The 25,299-nt window shown below is 40.9% G+C and overlaps 1 protein-coding gene across 5 annotated transcripts in view; it reads right to left on the bottom strand.

Moving 5' to 3' along the window:
- Positions 1-25,299, bottom strand: part of SLC4A5 (solute carrier family 4 member 5) — a 116,456-nt gene that overhangs the window by 78,740 nt on the left and 12,417 nt on the right. For 3 of the 5 annotated variants that reach the window (XM_070572338.1, XM_070572339.1, XM_070572340.1), the window contains 2 exons: positions 19,421-19,483; positions 9,181-9,261 (listed from right to left, as the gene is read on the bottom strand). In XM_070572338.1, the coding sequence (XP_070428439.1) occupies positions 9,181-9,259 (79 nt within the window). In that variant the 5' untranslated portion in view covers positions 9,260-9,261; positions 19,421-19,483. The remainder of the gene's footprint in view (positions 1-9,180; positions 9,262-19,420; positions 19,484-25,299) is intronic. The other 2 variants (XM_070572342.1, XM_070572341.1) reach the window with 1 other exon arrangement.

Below are 25,299 nucleotides of genomic sequence, written 5' to 3'. Positions count from 1 at the left end.
ACCACACATGGCTTTTCACACATGGTCCAGGAAAGAGTCTCAGTGGGTCACAGATTTAGCCTCAAAGTCAAGCCTCCTCTTTGGTTGTTATGGGAAAGCCATATGCATTTCCATCGAGGGCCATTTTTACTAACAACCAAGGACGACATGAACTACTTATCAGAGAAGTGAGTTATTAAGGGTTTCTTAAAGCTGACTTTGTAAACCAGAATTTGCAAGAACAAGAGTTACCAAGAACCATAATTCAGAATTCTGCTACGAAGCCTGACTGCTACGTAAAGCCCCCACTAGTTCCATGCACACAGAGGCAGCTGGAATTCCTTCTGCTCTTGGGAAGGGCGTTCTGCTGCCCGTTTCTCATCAGCGTGTCTTGAGTTGGTGAACAATTTTTAAAATAATTAATAGATTATTTTAGTACAGTTTTAGATTCACAGAATAACTGAGCAGATAGTACTTAGAGTTCCAGGTACGTACTCCCACCCTACCCCTACCTCCACAGTTTCTCTATTATTTTTTTTGTTTAGACATAATTTACAAGTAACATTGTATTAGTTTAAGGCATACAACACAGTGATTTATGTGTATATTGTGAAATGATTACCACAATAAGTTAACATCAATCACCTCACATAGTTATAATTTTTTTTCTTGTGATGAGAACCTTTAAGATCTACTCTCTTAGCAACTTTCAAATATACAGATTATTAATTATAGTCACCATGCTATGTATTACATCCCCAGGACTTATTTATCTTATCACTGGAAGTTTGAACCTTTGACCACCTTCACCCATTTTGCCCATCCTCCATCCCCCACTTCTGGCAACCACAAATCTGTTCTTTGTTTCTATAAATTTGGGGGTTTTTTTAGGTTCTACATATAAATGAGATCATACAGCATTTGTCTTTCTTTGTCTGACTTATTTCATTTAGCATAATGCCCTCAAGATCCATCCATGTTGTTGCAAATAGCAGGATTTCCTTCTTTCTCTTGGTTGACTAATATTCCATTGTGTGTGTGTATATATATATTATCCAGTTACAATCAAAGAAAAAGCTTAAAGACAGAGAAGAAAGCCCCCTAACTTCTAGGAATCTCAGTTTCCTCCTCAACAGGATGATCACAAAATTTATTATCCAAACCAAGACATTTCTATAGTCAAAGGAAGTGCTATTAATTATTATTCTGGAACAACTGGCATAAACTGGGCCCATCCCAGGCGTCTCAGCATATAGTTGCTCTGCCCATTTGGAAAGTGGGAAAGCTGTACTCGATGATCTCAAAGAGTTCTTCTAGGCTCATATTCTATTACCCTCTAAGAAAAAAAAGAAGAAAGAGTTGTATTTCTTCACACCGATTTCCTACTCTGACAAATCAGTATGTTGCCTCTTCTACCATGTGGTTTAATTTTTTTCCTTTTTTGAGGAAGATCATCCCTGAGCTAACATCTGCTGCCAATCCTCCTCTTTTTACTGAGGAAGATTGGCCCTGAGCTAACATCCTTGCCCATCTTCCTCTATTTTGTATGTGGGATGCTGCATTGTGTGTGTGTATATATATATATATATATATACACACACACACACACCGCTTCTTCTTTATCTATTCATCCATCGATGAACACTTAGGCTGTTTCCATGTCTTGGGTATTGTAAATGATGCAATGAACTTGAGGGTGCAGATATCTTTTTGAGCTAATATTTTCATTTTCTTTGGATATAAACACCCAGAAGTTAATCGTTGGATCATATGGTAGTTCTGTTTTTAATTTTTTGAGGAACCTTCATACTATTTTCCATAGTGAATGCACCAATTTACATTCCCACCAACAGTATGAAAGTGTTCCCATTTCTCCACATCCTCTCCAACACTTGTTATTTCTCGTCTTTTTGATAATAACCATTCTAACAGATGTGAGGTGATATCTCATTGTGGTTTTGATTTGCATTTCCCTGATGATTAGTGATATTGAACACCTTTTCATGTACCTGTTAGGCATCTGTTATGTCTTTGGAAAAATGTCTACTCAGTTCTTCTCCCTATTTTTTAATTGGATTCTTTGTTTTTTTCTATTAAGTCATATGAGTGCTTTATATATTTTGGATATTAACCCCTTATCAGATATGTGATTTGCAAATATTTTCTCCCATTCTGTAGGTTGCCTTTCACTTTGTTGATGGTTTTCTTTGCTGTGCGGAATATCCTTGATTTGATGTAGTCCCGCTTGTTGACTTTTGCTTTCATTGCCTTTGCTTTTGGTGTCAAATTCAAAAAAATCATTTCCAAGACTAATGTCAAGGAACTTACTGCCTATGTTTTCTTCTAGTTTTATGGTTTCAGGTCTTACATTCAAGACCATTTTGTCCATTTTGAGTTGATTATGCTTATGGTGTAAGATAGTGGTCCAGTTTTATTCCTTTGCATGTGGCTGTCCAGTTTTCCCATCACCATTTATTGAAGAGACTATCCTTTCCCTAATGTATATTCTTGGCTCCTTTTTCATAAATCAATTGACCATGTATGCATGCATTTATTTCCGGACTCTCTATTCTGTTCCATTGATCTATGTGTCTGTTTTTATGCCAATACCATACTGTCTTGATTACTATAGCTGTGTAATTCAGTTTGAAATCAGGATGCATGATGCCTCCAGCTCTGTTGTTTCTCAAGGTTACTTTGGCTTTTTGAGGTCTTTTGTGGTTTCATACAAATTTTAGGATTTTTTGTTCTAGTTCTGTGAAAAATGCCATTGAAATTTTGATACAGATTGCATTGAATCTGAAGATTGCTTCAGGTAGTATGGACACTTTTATAATATTAATTCTTCCAATCCATGAGCATGGGATATCTTTCCATTTATTTGTTTCTTCCTCAATTTCTTTCACCAATGTCTTGTAGTTTCAGTATACAGGTCCTTCACTTCCTTGGTTAAATTTATTTATTCCCAGTTGTTTTGTTCTTTTTGTTGCAATTGTAAATGGGATTGTTTTCTTAATTTCTCTTTCTGGTAGTTTGTTATTTGTGTATAGAAACACAACTGATTTCTGTATATTGATTTTGTGTCCTGCAACTTTACTGAATTTGTTTATTAGTTCTAACAGTTTTTTGTTGGGGTCTCTTGGGTTTTCTATATATAATAGCATGTCCTCTGCAAATCAAGACAGTTTTACTACTTCCTTTCTAACTTTGGTGTCTTTTATTTCTTTTTCTCGCCTAACTGCTCTGGCTAGGAATTCCAGTACTTTGTTGAATAAAAGTAGCATCAGTAGGTATCCTTATCTTGTTCTTGATCTTAGAGGAAAAGCTTTCAGCTTTTCACAATTGAGTATGATGTCAGCTGTGGGCTTGTCATATATGGACTTTGTTATGTTGAGGTACATTCCCTGCATACCCAGTTTGTTGAAACTTTTGATCATGAACGGATGTCGGATTTTGTCAAATGACTTTTCTGCATCTATTGAGATAATCCTATGATTTTTATCCTTTATATTGTTAATGGGATATATTACATTGATTGATTTGCAGATGTTGAACCATCCTTGCATCCCTGGAATAAATCCTACTTGATCACAGTGTATGATCCTTTTAATGTAACGTTGAGTTTAGTTTCCTAATATTTTGTTGAAGAATTTTGTTCATCAGGGATATTGGCTCGTAATTTTCTTTTCTTGTAGTGCCCTAATCTGGTTTCAGTATCAGGATAACGCTGGTCTCGTAAAATGAGTTTGGAAGTGTTCCTTTCTCTTCTATTTTTTAGAGGAGTCTGAGAAGGATTGGTATTAATTCTTGTTTAAGTGTTTGGTAGAATTCACCAGTGAAGACATCTGGTCCTGGACTTTTGTTTGTTGGGGGGGGGTTTGATTACTGATTCAATCTCCTTACTAGTAATTGGTCTGTTTAGATTCTCTGTTTCTTCATGGATCAGAAGAAATTGGTCATTTTTTTTTTTAAAGATTGGCACCTGAGCTAACAACTGTTGCCAATCTTCTTCTTCTTTTTTTTTTCCTGCTTTTTTCTCCCCAGATACCCCCAGTACATAGTTGTATATCTTAGTTGTGGGTCCTTCTAGTTGTGGCATGTGGGATGCTGCCTCAACATGGCCTAACGAGTGGTGCCATGTCCGTGCCCAGTATCCGAACCCTGGGCCGCTGAAGTGGAGCGCGTGGACTTAACCACTTGGCCACGGGGCTGGCCCCAAAATTAGTCAGTTTTATGTTTCTAGGAATTTATCCATTTCTTCTTGGTTGTCCAATTTGTTGGTGTATAATTGCTTATAGTAATCTCTTATGATACTTTGTATTTCTGTGGTATCATTGTAATGTCTCCTCTTTCATTCCTAATTTTATTTGAGTCTTCTCTCTTCTTTTCTTGGTAAGTCTAGCTAAAGTTTTGTCTATTTTGTTTATCTTTTCTATTGTCTTTTTCATTTCTATTCCATTTATTTCTGCTCTGATCTTTGTTACATCTTTTTTTCTACTAACTTTGGGCCTAGTTTGTTCTTTTTCTAGTTCCTTGAGGTGTAAACATAGGTTGTTTATTTGAGCTCTTTCTTTTTTCTTAATGTAGGCATTTATTGTTATGAATAGTATCCCCTGTTATTAATAATTTGCATTAGCGTGGTACATTTGTTACAATTAATAAACCAATATTGATACATTGTTATTAACTATAGTCCATAGTTTACATCAAGGTTCACTCTTAGTGTTGTATAGTTCTACAGGCTTTGACAAATGCATAATGATGTGCATCTACCATTACTGTTTCATACAAAATAGTTTTACCACCCTAAAAATTCCCTGTGCTTCACCTATTCATCCCTCCCTTCCCTCCTATAGGACCTCTTTTTACTGTCTCTATAATTTTGCCTTTTCCAAAATGTCATATAGTTGGAATCATACAGTATATAGCCTTTTCACAATGGCTCTTTCAATTAGCAATATGCATTTAAGTTTTCTCCATGTCTTTCACAACTTGATAGCTCATTTCTTTTTCTCTCTGAATAATATTCCATTGTATGGATGTATCATGGTTTGTTTATCCATTCCTCTATTGAAGGACATCTTGGCTGCTTCCATGTTTTGATGATTATTAATAAAGCAGCTATAAACATTCATGTACATGTTGCTATGTGCACATAATTTTCAACTCAACTAGGTAAATACTTGAGTATTATTGCTGAATTGTATGGCAAGACTATGTTTAGCTTTGTAAGAAGCTGCCCAAATGGTTATACCATTTTCATTCCCACCAGCAATGCATGAGTGTTCCTGTTGTGCTGCATCCTCATCAGCATTGGGCATTGCCAGTTTTTTGGATTTTAGCCATTCTAATTGATGTGTAGTGGATCTCATTGTTATTTTAATTTGCAATTCCTTAATGACATTTGATGTCAAGCATCTTTTCATATGCTTATCTACCATCTGTAATATCTTCTTTGGTGAGGTGTCTGTCAGATCTTTTGCCCATGTTTTAATTGGGTTGTTTATGGCTGAGTTTTAAGAGTTCTTTGTATATTTTGAGATGCATATCCTTTATCAGATATATCTTTTGCAAATATTTTCTCCTAGTCTGTGGCTTGCCTTGTCTTTGTCTTAATAGTATCTTTCACAGAGCAGAAGTTTTTAATTTTAATAGAATGCAACTTATCAATTATTTCTTTCTTGGATGATGTCTTTGATGTATCTAAAAACTCATTGCCAAACCTAAGGTCATCTAGATTTTCTCCTTATCCTCTAGAAGTTTTATTGTTTTACATTTTACATTTAGGTTTAAGATCTATTTTGAGTTCATTTTTGTAAAAGATGTAAGGACTATGTCCAGATTCTTTTTTTTTTTCCAGATGGGTATTCAGTCGTTCCAGCAACATTTGTTGAAAGGACTATCCTTCCTCCATTAAATTGCCTTTGCCTCTTTGTCAAAGATGAATTGACTATATTTGTATGGGTCCTTTTCTGGGCTATTTTGTTCCATTGATCAATCTGTCTATTCTTTTGCCAGTATCATGCTCTCTTAATTATTGTAGCTTTATAGTAAGTCTTGAAGTTGAGTACTGTCAGTCCTCCAACTTTGTTCTTCTTCAGTATTGCGCTGGCTATTCTCAGTCTTCTGTTCTTCTGTATAAACTTTAGAATCAGTTTGTCAATAACAAAACAAAATAACTTGCAGGGATTTTGATTGGGATTGTGTTGAATCCTTAGGTCAGATTGGGGGGAACTGACATCTTAACAACATTCAATCTTCCTATCCATGAACACAGAATCTCTCTCCATTTACTTAGATCTTTGATTTCTTTAATTAGTTTTATAGTTTTTCTTATACAGATCCCATATATATTTTGTTAGATTTATGTCTAAGTATTTTTTGTGCTAATGCAAATGGCAACATGTTTTTAGTTTCAAATTCCAATTGCTGGTATATAGGAAAGTGATTAACTTTTGTATACTAATCCTGAATCCTGAAAACTTACTATAATTTCTTATTAGTTCCAGAAGTTTTTGTTGTTGTTTATTCTTTCATATTTTCTACACAGATGATCATTTCATCTGCAAATAAAGATAGTTTTATTTTTTCCTTCCAAATCTATATGGCTTTTATTTCCTTTTCTCGTTTATTGCATAAACTAGAATTTCCAATATGATTTTCAAAGGAGCAGTGAGAAGGAATATCCTTGCCTTGTTCCTAATCTTACTGGGGAAGCTTCTAGTTTCCCACCATTAAGTATAGTGTTAGCTGTGGTTTTCTATAGATGTGCCTCATCAAGTGGAGGAAGTTTACCCTCTATTCTTAGTTTACTGAGAGTTTATTAAGAATGAGTGTTGGATTTTACCAAATGCTTTTCCTGCATCTATTGATATGATCATGTGATTTTTCTTTTTTAGCCTGTTGATATGATGGGCTACATTAATCAATTTTCATATGATGAACCAGCCTTGAATGCCCGGAACAAATTTCATTTGGTCACGTTGTATAATTCTTTTTTCAGTTTCAGCTTTGTTGTTGTCGTGAGGGTGGGAGTGATCACTTTGAAGCTCTTTACGTGTCAAAATGGAAACTAGAAGTCTTGTTTGTCGTTTTTAATTGTTGCAACTCTCTCTTTCATAAGTTTCTGCTACTGTAGCTTCTGGGTGGACTTCTTTTGGCTAATTCTACAATGCACAGTGATGTCTATTGACACCAACAATAGCTTTGATTTATAATTTTCTGATATCAAGGCTCTAACTTGAATCATCCACCTGCCAAATACTAAAGCTACTTTTGTCCTTTGGACCTTTACATTGTGTTTTATTTTCTTCTTTCTGAAGAGAAATGAGAATGAGTGGAGTAAATGAGTGGGAAGATCTTTTGCCCTGCTTAAATGGACTTCAGTAAAAATGTGTAAAAACCACTGGTTTAGGATAAGTTTGAGTCTGGAATTCCAGGGCGACAATTTTCCCAAGAGCAGGCTGGCCAACAAATACTGATTATTATAACTATTTTTGAAGCCCAAGAGTGGCAACTGAAAGTTGAAAGGCTGTGGCAGAAAGGGAAGTTAGACCTTACGTTCTTACACCAAGATCTACATTTACTTGTTTTTTTTCCCTGGAGAGGAAGGGCTGCCTTTTGGCTCAAACTCCTGAAATGCAGATACTAGACACCTGGGCACTCATCGGCTGTGGAAATCACACAGGAACCACATCAAGCTAAACCTTGGAGAAGCATGTTCAAGCCTTTTAGAGATATGTTGAGTGTCTGTATGAGTCATTCCTAGGCACTGGAGAGTCAGATTACCTGGATGTCAGTGTACAACCTCTTTAGAGCCCCAGCTTACCTCAACTCACCCCACTGCTTGCTCTTCTGGACCCTCAGTCTCCCTTGGGTATAACAAGGAATTCGAGGTAGAGATTTTTATGAAGTGCAGCCTCGCTTCCTAGTGGACTGGTATCAAAATGACTGGTGCTCCTCTTTCCTTTTCACCTCTCCCTCCAGCATGGTGTGACTTCCCCTGCTCTGCTACATGTCTTAAGCAAGCTGTAATTCGAGGTAAGCCATGGAAACCAACATTTAGAGGTGAGTAGTTCTACTCTAAGGGCTTAGCATACCTGGGGATTTTCAATGACGACTTCCTATCCTCCACCCTTGAGGCCAGGAATAGAAATGGGAAGCAGCTGATATGTCAAAAGGTCCTCTACTCAAGAGTCAGCTGCCCTGGGTGCTCCCTGGCTAGTTTTTCACTTGCTCTATGACCATGTACATCTGCCTCTCTGGAACTCAGTGACCTCATCTGTAAAATGGGAATAAAAATCCTTTCTCTGTTTTTTGAGAAATAGGATGGTATATGGGAATGTGATTATGAAAATTATAAAGGGCTATACACATGAAGAATATCCTTATCAAAGAAATCAGGAGAGTTGGCTGTCAGGAAAATATTTTACTACTGGCCTGGGATCTAACTTGTCCCATTTTTTCGAGGTTTCCATCATAATCATCAGAGGGTGGCTGGATAGCTGGTGAACTATGAGGAATCGCTAGCCCTCCCCCCAACCTTCTTTCTTCACTTTGCAGGACCTCTCCTCTCACTGTGAACATCTTACAGTTTGGCTCAGGACAATGCCAAGTTCTCCTAGGAACTCCTCCCTGCATTCCTCTCCGTCAATAGCCCCAGAGTGTCTCTACACATTCCACAGCTCAGTGAGCATCCAGCTGGGCAGTGAGATTAGTGTTTCCCTCCGAGTGGGGCTGGGGTAGTGGCAGGACACCAGCCTGTCTGGCTGCCTCCGCATAAGCCCTGAGGCTGATTCTCTGTAGGGTGTAGGATACTTAAGGGCCTCTGAGTTAGCAATTCGGGAGCAACAGAAATACCTCGACTCAACACCCTCTTGTACTGGTTTTAAATTAGCTGCCATTTCTAGAATCTATAAAATGCTGATATTTGGCATTTAGTGTGGTTTGTAGATCTTGTAAAATAAAATGAGCTTAATTTTGCATTGGGGAAGCTATGCTCTAACCCACATGAGTAAGGTGCCAGATTCCTATCTCCAGCCTCACCACATGGTCCCTTTAAGACACAGTGAAGGTTGGTCCCACTAATCTAGAGCAGACACTGGGTGAGTCAGGGAAAGGGACCAGCTCTCCAGATTCCCCAGCTGGAAGGGCTGTTATAAGGATATTCAAGGAATTCTCAAGTTCTCAAGGTGACCTTACCTTCCTGATCCTGACACCTCCTCCTGTAGTTAGTGGGGTCCAGCTTCCCTACTCCAGCCCTCTCCTCCTCCACCTTCATGACTATAAAGTAAAAGATGAACATAGCCTCAAAATGTGTGTAGTACAAAAGGGTAGGATTTCAAGGACAAATGGTCAAACCCACACTCATAGTGGGGGAGCTTAACATACATAAAAAACAAATTAAGGCAAAAGAAGGTATAAACAATTGAAGAAGCTCAAATATGTTTATATATACATCCCTGACAAATAGAGAACACACTCCTTTTTCAAGTACAAATGGAACATTTCAAAGAGAGTGCATATACTAGGTCACAGAAAAGCCTTAAGTAAATTTCAAAGAATCTGTACCATACTTCTATAGTAAATATATATTTATATATATATTTGGAAACTAAAAATAATTTCTAATCATGGATTTAACAGGAAACCACATGGAAATGATTAAATATTCAGAAACCAACAATTACAACTACTACGTATTGAAACTTGTAGGATGCAACATACTCAGAGGGAACAGGAAGGAAGGAAAGAAAGAGAGACAGAGAGGAAAGAAGAAAGAAAATAAACGTGATAATTTTTCAACTAAAGTACCTAGAAAAAGACCAAGAGAGAAAATCCAAAGAACGTGGAAGAATACAAATATAAAATGTAACAGTGAAAAATAATGAAACAGAAAACAATCAAGCAGAGATGGTTAATAAACCCAAAAGGCAATTATTTGAAAAGATTATTAAAATAGGCAAAAAATACAAGACTAATCAAGAAGAAAAGAGAATATTCATAAGTAAACAACATGAATGAAATAGGGACATAACTAAAAATGCAGTCGAGAATTTAAAAATTTGAAGCATGCCATGAAAAACTTTATGCCAATATATTTTAAGTTAGATAATAATAATAGCTACCACTGCAATGTGCCAGGCACTATTTTAAATGCTCTGTATGTGTGACTGAATTGAATCTTCTCAAGAACCCTGTGAGATAAGTGATATTATTATTCCCATTTTACAGATGAAAAAACAGAGGCACAGAGAACTTAATTGACTGCCAAAATGAGGAACAGAGATTCAAACCCAGACAGTCTATTTCTAGAACTATAGCTCTTAGCCACTAGGCTAATATATGGATACTTTATTAGAAAAATAATAGAAATTATCAAAATTGACTTTAAAAGAACTGGAAAACCTGAATTAACTAATAACTACTAATTGAAATGGTTTTGGGAAAGGCATCACAACCCATCATATATTGATAATTATTGAAGCTGGTTTACAGGTTCAAAAGGATCATTATATTATTTTTTCTATTTTTATGTTTAAAAATTTTCCATAATGAAAAGAAAAACAAACACCAGGAGTGGATAGTTTTTTTTAAATGTTTTATCTGGACCTTCAAGGATTAGATAGCCTCTAACACACAAAGTGGTTCTCAAAAGTAGAAAAAGAGGAAATTGGAGTCAGTAGATACCTCTGAAGACCAGGGTACAGGGTGGGGCTGAAAAAAGGGGAGTTGGTTGAATATCTCCATAAGGAGTCTGTTAAACTCTCAGATCTCTCTTCCAGGTTCCAGTCTGCTAGAATGTGCCCCCTACCTCAGAAGATGGAGAGGTCAACCCAGAGGACCCTGAATAGCTGAGGGCAAGAAGGAGTCATTTCACTGGGGGGTGGGTGGAGGTAAGTAAAGGCAGTTACTCAGCCTTCTGCTTACTCAACTCCTAGAACACTAATGCAGCATACACACTCCAGGCAGGAGACCAGACGACTTACAGATTCTGACATTTTGGGGACCTCTAACAAAATGTTGAGGGCTCCACCCCATTACTCACCGTGAGTCTATCATTCAACTAGTCCAGCCTGTCAAACAGCTGTTTGGTGGCTCCATCCAAAATATGATGGCGAACCAAGAATCCCCAGAATGACAGAAACCAAAACAAACAGGAAAAGAGAGAGTCCAAGGAAAAGGAGCAAAGTAGGCAGCCAAAGAGCCATTAAAAAACTACATAATTAACATCTCCAAGTAGACGAGGAAAGATATTGTATCCATGGGGGAAAAAAAAGGGGATGTTGTAAACCTGGAATTTTTTTTTGAGGAAGATTAGCCCTGAGCTAACATCTACTGCTAATCCTCCTCTTTTTGCTGAGAAAGACTGGCCCTGAGCTAACATCTGTGCCCATCTTCCTCTACTTTATATGTGGGATGCCTGCCATAGCACAACTTGACAAGCAATGTGTAGGTCCACACCTGGGATCCAAACCAGCGAACCCCGGGCCGCCAAAGCAGAACGGGCCAACTTACCCACTGCACCACCGGGCCGGACCCCATAAACCTGGAACTTTTAAAGAATAAGAAAGAATTCTTGAAAATTAAAGATACTTTAGAAGGAAATTTTTGACAAAATAGTTGGAACATAAAGTTGAAAATAGTCAGCTAATAGAGCACACAGAACTTTTTTAAATAGTAGGAAAAAGACAAGGAAATCAAAGGATCAACTCAGAGGGGCCAACATCTAATAATAGGAGTTCCTGAAAGAGAGATCACGAAAAATGGTAAAGAGGAAATTATCAAGAAAATGACATGAGAATATTGCCCAGAACTGAAGGATTTTAATTTCCTGATTGAAAGGAACTGTTGAGAGCTCAGAAACATGAATTTTTTAAAAAATCCACTCCAAGTCACATCCTCATGAAGTCTTAGAATATTACATAAAAAGAAATGATCTTAAAAGCTTCCAGAGGAAGAAAATAAGTCACCTACAAAGAATCAGACATGAGAACTGGCATCGGATTTCTGAATAGCCACCATGGAAGCTACAAGACAATGGAGTCATGCCTCCAAAAGTGAGAAAAAAGTATTTCAACCTAGAATTCCAGTCCTAACCAAGCTGTCAATCAAATGTGAGGGGAGAATAAGGGCATTTTCAGACATAAAATGTCTCAAAAATTTACCTTCTATGCACCTTTTCTCAGCAAGTGATTGAAGGAAGAACTTGCAAGATGAAGGGGCATCTCAGAAAGAAATAAAGCATCTGGAAGATGGGATTTACCAAAAAAGATTGGCACAAGGAGGCCCTAGGAGCAGCAGCCCAGAGAGCAACAGGTGCATCTTAGAGCAGGCTCTGGACAGGATGGCTCCTAGAAAAAACTAGACCTGATCAATTATCTGGATGTGTTCGACTGTTTTGAGGAGATACTGAGATTCTATCAAGAATAAAGGGTCCAAAGAAAGGAAAAGTAATTGTGGTACACTACACAACTCAAATGGGAGCAATATTTGTATAGTTATAGTAAATGGAAATGAATGTCAATTTTACCAAAACTTGTGGTATAAGCGGGTTGGTATTCCACCCATATGCACTGGTATGGCTGCTGTTTGTGGTTGGTGTCCATTCTAAGTGGTCAGGTATCCATTCTGATGGTCTGTGTCAATGCCATACCGCCTGTTACGTATTTTGAACATCCCTGCTAGTTGTAACTATTTGGAGAGGATGGAAAGATATAGGGGAAGAGTGTGAAGACACCTGTGGAGGACACTGCCAGCTACTGCCTGATGTCCATCCCCCTTTCTACTCTGATTTTGTTTAAGGCAGCAGTGTGGCCAACTAAAAATAATCACTTTCCCCAGATGCCCTTCAGCCATCTCTGGCTAAAGAGATATAGGAGAAAGAACCTGGGGAGAGATTCCCTTCCTGGATAAAGCCTCTGCAGAAGAAAGTCCCTTCATTTTCCCTTCTTCTTCCTTCCTGGATAGGGTTGCCATTTTTAGCAAATAGAAACACTGTTTTCCCAGTTAAATTTGAATTTCATACATGCAAAAAATAATTTTTAGTATAACTATGTCCCATGCAATATTGGGGACATATTATACTAAAAAAGTATTCACCGTTTGTCTAAAATTCAAATTTTGCTAGGAAAACTGTATTTTATCCGGCAACACTGTTTCTGGAGCTTAGATATGACGCCTGGAAGTGCAGCAGCCATCTTGTCATCATGGAGATGAAGGCCACGTGCTAATTATGGATAGAAAGGGAAGAAGGAGCCTGAGTTCTTAATGTCTTCACTGAGCCACTCTACCAGCATTGGACAGCCCACACCTGGGCTTCCTGTTAGGGGGAACCACTAAACCACTTACTTGTTTAAACTACTACAGTTAATTATTGCGTTACTCAAAACCAGACCTGAGTCATGACAAAAGACTCTGGGAAAGTAAACATTTACTGGGCAAATAAGATTGGGTTCTGTTAGCAAGGAAAACAGAGAGAATGGACATTGAGTGGTCATCTAGCAGTGGTTGCTACACTTTCCAGCATCCATTCCCTCTTCTCCTTGCCCATATATAGAACTCCATCTTGTTCAGCTAGAAACAAGAGGCCCTTGATTGCTGTAGACACCTTCCCTGACCCAAGGCATGAACTGTGATCTGTCTAAACCATTCATGATAATCTTATGGCCCTTGGCCAGTAATTGATCTTAGGAGTAGTCTTGTGACCCTATCAAGCCAATGAGATTTAAGTGGAAGCCCAATGGGTAGGGCTGCCAGTAAAGCGTTTATTTTCCTGATAATACGTGACAGACATAGCTGGAACGCATGTTTTGCCCTTTACCCCCCCCCCCCCTTTTCCTTCATAGACCTTGGACATGAGACCTGTAGATGAAGCAGCCACCTTGCAACAATGATGTGACGAGTATGAAGACCAAAGGCACAGGCTAAGAACAAAGCCGAAGGCTAGAACTAACCTGGGTTCCTGATAATATCACTGAGCTCCAGACTGCTTATCTCTGGGCGTCCTGTTATGTGGGGGAAAAAAATCCACCTTATATGTAAACTGCTAATCAAGTTTTATATTACTTTTAGCTGAAGGCCTTTCTAACTGATACATAATGGAATACTATAGAGAGTTGAAATGAATGGACTAGATCTCTATGTATCAACATGTATAAATCTCAAAAACATAATGAGTAAAAAAATACAAACAAAATGACGTTATTTATATAAAACTTTAATACACAGAAAACACTATCAATATTGCTTATTGCTACATTTATAAATAATAGAAGCATAAAATCATGCAGTGGAATGAGACGCACCAACTTCAGGTTACCTCTGAGGAGAGGTCAGGTTTAATGGGGATGTTCTAGCTGTATCTTTGATATTTTGGATATATATAAATATAGATATAAGCAAATATGATAAAATCTTAACATCTGCTAGTTCTGGACAATGATATATGGATGTCTGTCATTCTACAAGTTTGAAATATTTTATTAAAAATTTCTAAGAAATAAGAGAACTAATGACATAATGCTGACATAAAATGCTCGGATAAAATGGGCCAAGTGAGTATTCTTCACAAAGAATGACTGGGGAGAAAAATCCTCACACTTTGATATGTCATTATGAAATTTTAGAATACTACATGTGAAGAAAAGAAAGAGCCTAAAAACTTCTAGAGTGAAAGAAACAGGAAGAGGTCACCTATAAATGAGTAAAAATAAGATTGTCAGAAGACTTCTCGTCAGTAATGTGGATAACAGAAGATGATGAGTCAATGCCTCCAAAATTCTGAGGGAGAATGATCTCCAGCCTCGCATTCTCCACCCAACAAAACTACTGTCAAGAGCGAGGGTAGAAGAGAGGCCGGCCCGGTGGCGCAGCGGTTAAGTTCACACGTTCCGCTTCTCGGCGGCCCGGGGTTCGCTGGTTCGGATCCCGGGTGCAGACGTGGCACTGCTTGGCAGCCATGCTGTGGTAGGCGTCCCACGTATAAACTAGAGGAAGATGGGCACGGATGTTAGCTCAGAGCCAGGCTTCCTCAGCAAAAAGAGGAGGACTGGCAGTAGTTAGCTGAGGGCTAATCTTCCTCCAAAAAAAAAAAAACACACACACACACAAAAAAAAGAGCGAGGGTAGAAGACATTTTCAGACATGCAAGAAATCATTTTACTTCTCTCTCATAACTTCCTAGGAGGTTCTTTAGGTATGTTATCACCAGGAACCAAGAAAAGGAAGACAGTGGGATCCAGGAGAGAGCAGATCCAACCCAAATAATGAAGGGAGGTTTCCACACGACAGCTGTGCTATGGTCCTGGGGAGCAGTCAGTCCTCAAACAAGAGCTAAAAGTGAGGTTTCAGAAGGAGCCCCCCAAGGAAAAGAGGAAATGCGAGAGATTTCATACACTCCTTCAGAATTCGGAACAACTTAAGGGAGTGACAAAGATGGAAAATGCAAAGGAAAAGAAAGGCAATTAGAAACACCAGTGAAAAATTAAAACTGAAAGAAATAAAATGTGATCATGGTAGATAATCATAACAGTATAAAAACTGATTTTTGCATTAACTAGAAACAGTGATGATATTTCTTCACTGGGAGGATGAAGAAGAGACGATGGGTATGGTGTAAGATAGTTAAATATTCACCTGTAGGTGGCTAATTTCTAACTTTGATAAATAGCAGGAGATACATATATATAATAATTATTATTATTAGAGAGGTGTAGGTAACCAACAGAAAAAGCTAAAAGAATTCCAACTGGTTGTCTTTGGGAAGTGGAACTGTGGGGTGTGTAAAAAGCTGGGATGGAGTTCTGTCGTTTTTTGTTAAAAGCTCTCACATGTCTTACTTGATTTTTAAATTATAGTCGTATATTATTTTTATTTTAAACATTTTAAAGCAAATAATTTAATATGACACATGTGCTCTCCCTTTATACAATAACTATATTCCTTGAAAATCCATGGTTAAATCTATTTGTTCAAAGCAAATCATGTTCAAAATGTTCAGGATAACTACAAAACAAAGAACCTTTAAGACAGCGGTTCTCAAACTTAAGCAGGCATCAGAGTCACCTGGGGGGCTGGTTAAAACCTAGATTGCTGGGTCCCAACCCAGAGTTTATGATTTAGTAGATCTGAATGGAGCCTGAGAGTTTGCATTTCCAACAAGTTTCCAGTTGATGCTGTGGATCCAGGGAACCACACTCTGAGAACCGCTGTTTTAAGGAGATAACTCCCAATTTATATTTTTTGTTAAACTGAATCACCATACTCAGAGTTTGCTTCACGTGAGCTTCACATCCCTAACAATATCACATCTTTTCATTCAAACGGAGCTTGTGGCCTGGTAAGCTTAGCAAGCTAATCTTAACAACACTGGTAGCTGGGACAGGTTGGTGATTTTTTTGAGAGTTGATATCTTCCTCCTCTGGCCTGGTCACAGTGAGGAGAACAGAGAAGCTGAGTAACAGATCTTCTTCCCAATAGAGAACCGCCTCCAAATGGTTTAGATGGAACTCACTCCACCTCTCCCCAGCCTCAAATAGGAAAGACCATGTGACCCAGTCTGGCCAATCAAACACTGCCCATCCCCAGTCACAGACATTGGTTCAGGGATGATCCCATACCCAAAGCTAGGCCCATCAGAATTCTTCCCAGGACAGATCCATCCAAAAACACTGCCTCCCTCTGGCTCTGGCCCTAGCTCCCGCCTCCTGAAGCTGATAAGCTCAGGTGCTACTATCTTGCCTGCCACATAGCGAGAAGTATCCAAAGAAAGTAGAGAAACGGAATACTGAGAAGACTAACCCCCTGAATCAGTGAAATCTGAACTGGCCTTCTCTGTTGTGTTGAGCTGATAAATTCACTTTATTTTTCTCAGGTTTAAGTTAGGTTTCTGACACTTGTACTCAGCAGTTCCTGACTGATACAAATGAAATAGAGTTTTCCAGCATGTTTTAAAAATGTGTTCTTTCATATTGAAGTGCTATGGATTTTCAGATTGGAAGCCAAACAAAAGTGAATAAAAAAATGATGATACAGATGCAAATACAGATGAAAACGCCACAGAACCACAGAATTACGGAGCTATAAGGTAGCTTACATTCAGGGAGATGCACACCTCCCAGTTCTACACTAGTTGAGACATTTTTTCCTCACCTCCTCTGTGCTGGGTCCCACCTCCTCACAACTGGAGAGAAGCTCCCTTCCAGGAGCTGCAGAAGGAGGAGAAGAACCCGGCCTGCCCCAGATCATACTCAAAGGAAGCCATCCATTTGAAGCAGAATGTTGGCCATATGGAAAGCATTTAGATTAACCACTGCTCTGATTGGCAGCTGCAGGGTCCCTCATAAAAATTTCCAATCACGACCTAACCCATGAAACAGAATTTCTATCTCCAGCATTTCATATAATGTAGAGAAATTGAATGTCAGATGTTTCACTTTCACACTCTCATTTAATCTTGACTAAAATTCAGTGAGATGCATAATTTTCACCTGCATTTTACAGATGAGGAAATGGAGATTCAGAGAATTAAGTAACTTTTCCTGTGTCAAGGAGCCAGGCCTGGTGCAGCCAAGATTAAAATAGGATTATCTCTGGTTCCTAGACCCAAGGAAGGAAAGAAGAAAGACAGGAAGGGAGGCAGCAAAGAAGGAAGGAGGAAGAAGAGGAAGAAAAGATGTGAAGATGTGGGAAATAGTGGGGGTCTGGGGTGGGTTTCTGACAGCCTTCCACTTCTGAGTTCCAGGCCCTTCCTGAGGTCTAGCCGAATTCCCATCCACAAGGTCTCCCAATGGCCTTATAATGAGCTCCCTGTTCTCTTCAGCTAGTTTCAGTTGGTTTGAATTACTTACATCCAAAGAGTATTAACCAGTACAACCATCCACTACAGTGTGTTGTCAAAGGAATTGTATTAACAACACACCAGCCCCTCGCATGCAGCAAATGACAGAACTTGTGTTGGAAGTTTTCCCTACACAAGCTCCTCCACTGCCCAACCAGCTCACCATTACTCTCCCATCGATCTTTAGACCCTGGTGGTAAGCATAGCTTTATGGTGAGGGATCCAACCAAATTGTCTTCTGTCCTGAGTCACTTAAGGGCCCTATTCCACTTGACTGCCCCTGCCACCAGCCTGGAATCACATTTGAGATCCCTGAGAATCCAAACCCTACTGACAAAATCAGCGCCCTAAGCCTGTAAGGATAAGAACCAGAGTGGCACACTGGCTAGCAGTCACTCAGGTCGCCTGCCCAGTCCACTGCAGCAAGGAGGTGGTGACACAGCTAGCCTCATGGGTGGACAGCACATTTGACCAACAAAACCCCGGTGACGGAATCACTGGCCATTTAAGGCCTCCACCCCATCCACAAGGGCACATCAGTTCAGTCCAACAAATCTACTTTGTTCCAGATATTTGCACTAGACACTGAGAACAAACAGAGCAAAATAATTATTAGGGAAGAAGGGCAAAATATGTCAATGTATCTTCAAGATTAGACGTCCATGTCTCTGGAAGAAAACTAACGAGAAAAAAGGTTGTACCACATTCATCAGTCAGCCTTTGGGGAGTTTTTCCTCCTACCCCACCTTTTAAGCCATTTGACTTCATTGTATGGGACCAGCCCAACATAGTATCCATTGAATCCCTCTGATAGCCCAAAGTATTTCAGCAAAAGACCTCCCAGGGACTCATCTGAGATTATTTTGTGAACTTAATTGACAAGAATGACATGGGGTCATGCTGGGCTTTAAGAGAAAGGCCATCTGCCCAACTGATGATTTATCCACTGCCTCTGGGCCCTGCAGACCCCATCCATGCACGCCCCAGGAGAAAAAAACAAAACAAAACAAACAAACAAAATATCCCTAAGCAAACTACCAGTAACAAAGCCAGGTACCATATCCAAAACCTAACGGCAGGAATGTGTAATGAAAGGAAGCCAGCCATTTTTCAGTTTCTATCCCAAGATGTCACAATAACAAGTGTAATTTATTTTCCCATAGTTTTTTGGGCAAGACGTAAGTCTTAGGGTTTTTGCTTACTTTGTAAATATTTCAGCCAGTTTCACAATTTGGCAAAGATGATAGAATTTATGTGCCTAGAAGAAAAAGATTTTTAGTTCCATCAGAGGAGAACAAAAAAGAGCTAACTCACCAGGGCATCCAACAGAATGAGTCTCCTATCATTTCTGTTAATTTGGCGTGAAGTTTTGTGCCCCAAACCAGTGAACTCAAGGCACCAGGGTGACTAATACAGTATAATTGTTTAAGGAAAGGCAAATAGCCAATGCTCATTTGGAGGATTTATCCAGCTTTCAGGGTATTCTCCTTCTCAGTGTGTGAAGTTTCCTCTTAAATACTCTGTGCTCATCCCGTAACTCACATTTTCCCTTATCGGCTTGGCTCTGTCCGCTACATCTGAAGTTCCAAGCTGCAAACTTACCTTCACACTCAGCACTGGAAGCCACGATCTGAGTCTCAGGAAGGCCAGTCACTCGCTCTGTTGCTGTTGGGTGGCAAGAAGGACACTCTGTGATTTCCAGGCTGAACAGTATTTGGGGCATTGGAAATTGACTTGTGGGGCTCATTGGCAGCCAGCCATGTGACCAGGGTGGGGGAAGGGACACTCCTGCAGGATGAGGGACTGATGCCTGGTTGGCTGACAGAGCAGGGTAGTGCAGAGTCTGAACAGAGCTGGCCACATCATAGGCAGATGTCTTTGCTCTAAATTTCTTTCTTTCTTTTTTTGGTGAGGAAGATTGGCCCTGAGAAAACATGCCAATCCTCCTCTATTTTTGTTTTTTTTTTGGTATGTGTGACAATGCCACAGCATGGCTCGATAAGTGGTGGATAGGTCCATACCCAGGATCAGAACCCATGAACCCTGGGCTGCTGAAGCAGAGCATGCGAACTTAACCACTATGCCACCAGGCCAGCCCCGCTCTAAATTTCTTCCTGGATTTTAACTTGATGATCTTTTTATGGCACTGTTATGTTTCAGCCTGGATTTTGAAATGCTAGTTTATCTCCCTGCATGGTTTCTATCCCAGATCATTTTTAGATTCTCTCTTGGAGGGATGTTAGAGCTGGAGGTCTAAAAGACCTTAGAGATGATCTCACACCACCCCAGGTTGTCCATTTTATATACAGGTGGCAGCACCTCCAGGAGCCTGCAGAGGCCTGGGTCTGGTATTATATACTAGCGTGACCCCAGCTGGCTGGCACCCAAAATTATAGCTCACTTGAATATCTTCAACCTTTAGGTCATTAGAGCTTTGAGGACTGCTGAGATGCCAATAATGGATCTTATCACATTGCAAGTACCTAAATCTGCAGCTGACAGATTAGGACATGGCTTAGAAATTGTGGCAGTTTGTACTTGTCATCAATGAGTTTGTATAAACATGTGTACTTATGTTTATGTATCCTTATCACAATCTTCATAAAATACTCCAAAATGATCTTTTTGGAGGGATCAGGGACATCATGAGCTGGAGAGATCTTTGATCTCAAAGACCTTGAAGACTTCTTGAGAACAGAGCTATGTGAGAAAACCTCTAGTTCATATCTTCCTTTCTACCCACATGGGGTGTGCTGGCTGCCTGCTAACAAAAAGGAGGTAGTAGTCACGATGGAGGAAATGGTAGAGGTGGAACTGGTAGGTAGCATGGTAGAAGTGGAAATATGGTAGTAGGGCATAAAGGGCGGTGGTAAAGGTATTGATGGAGGTAATGAAGTGCAGATGAAGGTGGTGGAGGTGTAGATGGAGGTGGTGGAGGTGTAACTGGAGGTGGTAGAGGTGCAGATGGAGGTGATGAGGCATAGATGCAGGTGATGAGGTATAGATGGAGGTGATGAGGTGGAGATGGATGTGATGAGGTATAATTGGAGGTGGTGGAGGTGTAATCCGAGGTGATAAAGTGTAGATGGAGGTGACAAGGTGTAGATGGAGGTGGTGAAGGTGTAGATGGAGGTAATGAGGTGTAGATGGAGGTGATAAGGTGTAGATGGAGGTGGTGGAGGTGTAGATGGTGATGATGAGGTATAATTGGAGGTGGTGAAGGTGTATTTGGAGGTGATGAGGTGTAGATGGAGGTGACAAGGTGGATGGAGGGGGTGAAGGTGTAGATGGAGTTGGTAAAGGCAGTAGTGGTAATGGAGAAAGAGGTGAGAAGACCTGAATGATGGAGCAGAATGATTCTTGTTACTGACTTTATTCTGATGACCCTGGATGAACCTGACCTGCTGTGATTACAAGTGTGGAAATAGTAAAGACTTGGCATTAGGGGTCTGGAGAAACTTATTCTGTCCCCAGAGCTGTCTGACCTTCAGATAATCACTTCACCTCTCTGGACTTCAGTCTTCTTGGAGCAGAGTTTGCACTTAATAAATGATGGCTTGTTAGGGGGAACTCATCTCTCTCCATCCAAGTACTTTACCCTTCCCTACAAAGGAGGTGTTTCTCTCCTTTCGGAAGTCTTGAGAAAAGTACTCTCCACTCACCTCTCTGCCTCCTTACTCCCTCCTACCTAGTGGATGATGAGTGGCTCTTGTGCATGGTGAATTTGGAAGGAAAAAATGGACATGTGCCCTGACCCTGATCCTTCTGAGAACTGCCTGCCCCAGGGAAGGCCAACTGCCCTCCTCTCCTCCTCTCTTCACACTAAAATTCCCAGGGAGAGTTCTAGCCCTGCAGGTAGGGAGTCTTCCAGCGCTGGATAGATAAGTTTGATTCTGGGGCAGGGAATTGGGAAGCCTAATTGTAGTGGTACAGTCTAAACCAAATTCTCCAATCTGCTTTATCTGTTATGAGGTTATTTTAATTTCCAGCTGTTTGACTCCTGTCTCTTATTTCTCATTTGATTCCAAGTAAAGGGGAATTCCAAGCACAGAGAGAAAGATTGTGAACAAGAATCATCCTCAAATTCCAATGCTGATGAATTAACGAAAGAGCCTGCATGAAGCTGAGTGGACTAAATGGTCTCTAAGTTTCCTTCAAGCTCTAACATCCTGTGATTCTATGAGTCTGTGTCTCTGGAACAGAATAAACAAATATTTATGGAGCTGGGCCAAAGGTGGGAGTCTTAGCAGACAACTTCCTAATCTCTCTCTTCCATCCTGCTTGACAACCCAATGAAGACCTCTAGTCTTCAAACAGCTTTCTCTTCTCTTCCTCCATCAGCCCCTCATGGCTTCGTTTACTCTCCACTTGATCTGGACCCCATGATGAATCCCTTCACTCCTCCCTCATTGACACCCAAGCCTCTTGTTCCAGCCCTGCCAATCTCTTAGTCTAAATCAGCCCATCCATTAACCTTCTTCTGCACTAAGCTCTCTTTTATCTCAGGAGAAAGCCTGTCTTCGGGGGGAGAGGAAAAAGCCAATCCACAGAGTGGCAGAGGTGTCGGGGGGAGGGGGCTGTGATTGAAAGATGGAATCGGGAGGGAGAGAGAGACCTGGCCCCATGATGCCTATGGCCACTTCTATCCCTGCCCTTCCTCATGGTTTAGTTTTGGGAGCCCAGAACTGTTGAGAGAAGATCTGGCCACCTCTTTTCTCTCCACTCCCTTCCGTCTGGGCTTTTCCACCTTACTGCCAAGGAGACTGGTTCACCCAGCTGGCTTCAAGCACTGAGATAAATGTCTGGGGACTTTCCATTCTTCCTCACCACCAGAGTGCTAACAGCTGAGATCTCTGCATTGACTTAGAGGAAAGGGAAAAGATTGGACCCAACAGTTCTCAGTCAGAGGTGTTTCCCTGCCTCAGGGGACACTTGGCAACATCTGGAGATATTTTTGGTTGTCACACTGGGAGGAGGTAGAGGCCAGGGAGGGTGGCTAACATCCTGTGATGCATAGGACACCCCCACAACAAAGAGCTGACCCCAACTGGCAATAGAGCCAAGGTCAAGAAATCCCAGATTACACCATTCAGCCCCTCTGGTTCTAGGCTCTAGGCTGCCTCTAACCCGGGCCACAGGAGCGCTCCACATGGACCCCCTCAATCCTGGACCCTACGAGGAGGGAGGAGGGGCAAAGACTCAGTCATTTGCAGCTTTGGACCACTGTGCCCCAATCTCCTTTACAGAGCTGGTGGACAGGGGTGGCTCCTCACTGGGACAGATTTCTTTCCATCACCTGGCCCAATGCCATCTGAACCCCACCTGGGTTTAACATATGGGAGGGTTTAGGCAGGTTTGATGCCGGGCCCTGGCATGAGGGACAAAGTTCCATGAAGACAGACTGAGCTTCCTACCCTGGAGAGGCCTGCAAAGTTCAGGCCCTTGCGTTGGTGGGAAGAAGGATTCATTTGAGGGCCCCAGCAGGCTTATCTAGAACTTTTACCCACAAGAAGTTCCCCACGAGCTGGGCAAGACTCACTCCAGTATGCATAATTTTTGGCTCTCGGATTGTTTGTGCTAAGCTTTGGTGGGTGGTACAAGACTGGCTGCCCCAGATTCTTGTCGACTTGAGCTGCTTTTGAACTGTAGCCAGGGTTGAGGAGGGAACATGCCGTGATGGTGTCGAGAACATACAGGAGGATGAAAAAAGATGAGAGATATCTGAAAGGGAAGCTGAGAAACCCAAAGAGGGCAGGCCCAGTTTATGCACTGGATGGGTCCTCTCCCTTTCCCATTTCCATCTACCCCCTGATCACTGCTGTGGCCTGTGGCCAGCAACAGCACAGACCTTGACTTAGTCTGCACCAGTCACACTGCATAGCCTGCTGTTCCTCTAATACCTCAAGCTCATTGCTACCTCAGGATCTTTGCACTTACTGTTTCCCCAACCTTCAGCATGACTTGCTCCCTCATGTATTCAGCTCTCTAGTCAAATGCCATCTACCCAAGAAGGCCCTGCCTGACCAGCCCATCTAAAATGCTCCTTTCTAGTCCTTAACTCTGCCTTCTCTGTCTGTATGGCATTTCTATCCAAAACCGTATTATGTGTTTGTTTGCTTACTCATTTATTGTCTGTTCACTGATGCATCCCTGATACCTAAAACAGAGGCTTGTAAATGGTTGGGTTCAAATCCTGGCTCCACTAACTGTGGGATCGTGGGCAAGTTACATATCTTTTTTTGTTTGTTTGTTTCAATTTCCTCAACTGAAAAATGGGAATAATAATTATATCTACCTAAAGAGTTGTTATGAGAACTGATTCAAGCAAAATACATAAAATCTCAGGTCAGTGTCTGACCCACAGGAAATAATTAGTATTAACTAGTAATATTATTATATTTATTACTCCAAGGAAGCTCATGACACGTCTGTTCTGAGGAAGCAGGGAGGGGTACTCCTGGCCCTTTACAGGAATGGAGCAGCCATCCTTACTTCTCTGGGAACGGAGATCCCTCTGCAGGCCCCATACAGGGGCCTTTTCTTTCCCCAGCACCTGTTCTCTGCTGCCCTCTGGAGGCCCCAGGTGGAGGCTAGCAAAAGCTGACTTAGGGACTCTCCAGATGATCTAGTCCTCAGAGAAAAATGAGGCTTTCCCACGTGGCAGTCCCCTTACTTAAGCCAGCCAGACTCCCAAGGCAGCGAGCTTGGCCCCTGGCAAAGCTGCCACTTGAGTCATCGTGTGGCAAACGTCATTGGGAATCACTGAGGCCACAGAGGAACTGTGGGCACCTGGGAATTCATCCCTTCGACAGGCTCTGGGAGGGACCCAGAGCAAGCCGACCCCTTCCCTCCCCTAAGTTATACTTCCTGAGCCAGGGGACAATGCTCTAGCCACCTCGGCAAGCCTGAGCCACCCTGGAAAGCCACTGCTCACCCTGTGCCTCACTTCCTGTCAGAGTGTGTGTCACTGTGAGGATTAAGTGATCTTCTTATTGTCAGTCTAAAATGAGAGAACTATGGGAAGCCACTACTCTGGGGGAATCCGATGGGTGATTCATTAACGAGAGCCTGGGGACACCAACACTGTCTCATTAAAACATATCATGGGGAAAAAGATTTCATTTTCAATAGTGACAAAACTCCTACAACATCTAGAAATAAACTTCTGGATGTCTAGAAAGGCACATCTTATATAAGAATGTACGATAACATTTTGCTAAGTAACATAAAAGAAGGTACCATATTCCTGGATGGGAAAACTGAATAGGGCAAATATGTTAAATATTCAGAAATGTCTATACATTTTCAATACAATTCCAAAGGCATTTTGGATGAGAATGACCAAAAAATCATGATTAAAATATTAGCTTAGAATTGGGACCAGCCCCATGGCCTGGTGGTTAAGTTTGGTGTGCTCCGCTTCAGCAGCCTGGGTTCACAGGTTCCGATCTTGGGCACAGACCTACACCACTCATCAGCCA

The sequence above is a fragment of the Equus przewalskii genome, chromosome 14, assembly GCF_037783145.1.
Source record: "Equus przewalskii isolate Varuska chromosome 14, EquPr2, whole genome shotgun sequence".
Taxonomy (NCBI): Eukaryota; Metazoa; Chordata; class Mammalia; order Perissodactyla; family Equidae; genus Equus; species Equus przewalskii.
The sequence above is the reverse complement of the archived record's forward strand: the minus strand, read 5'-3'. Positions and strand labels throughout refer to the sequence as shown.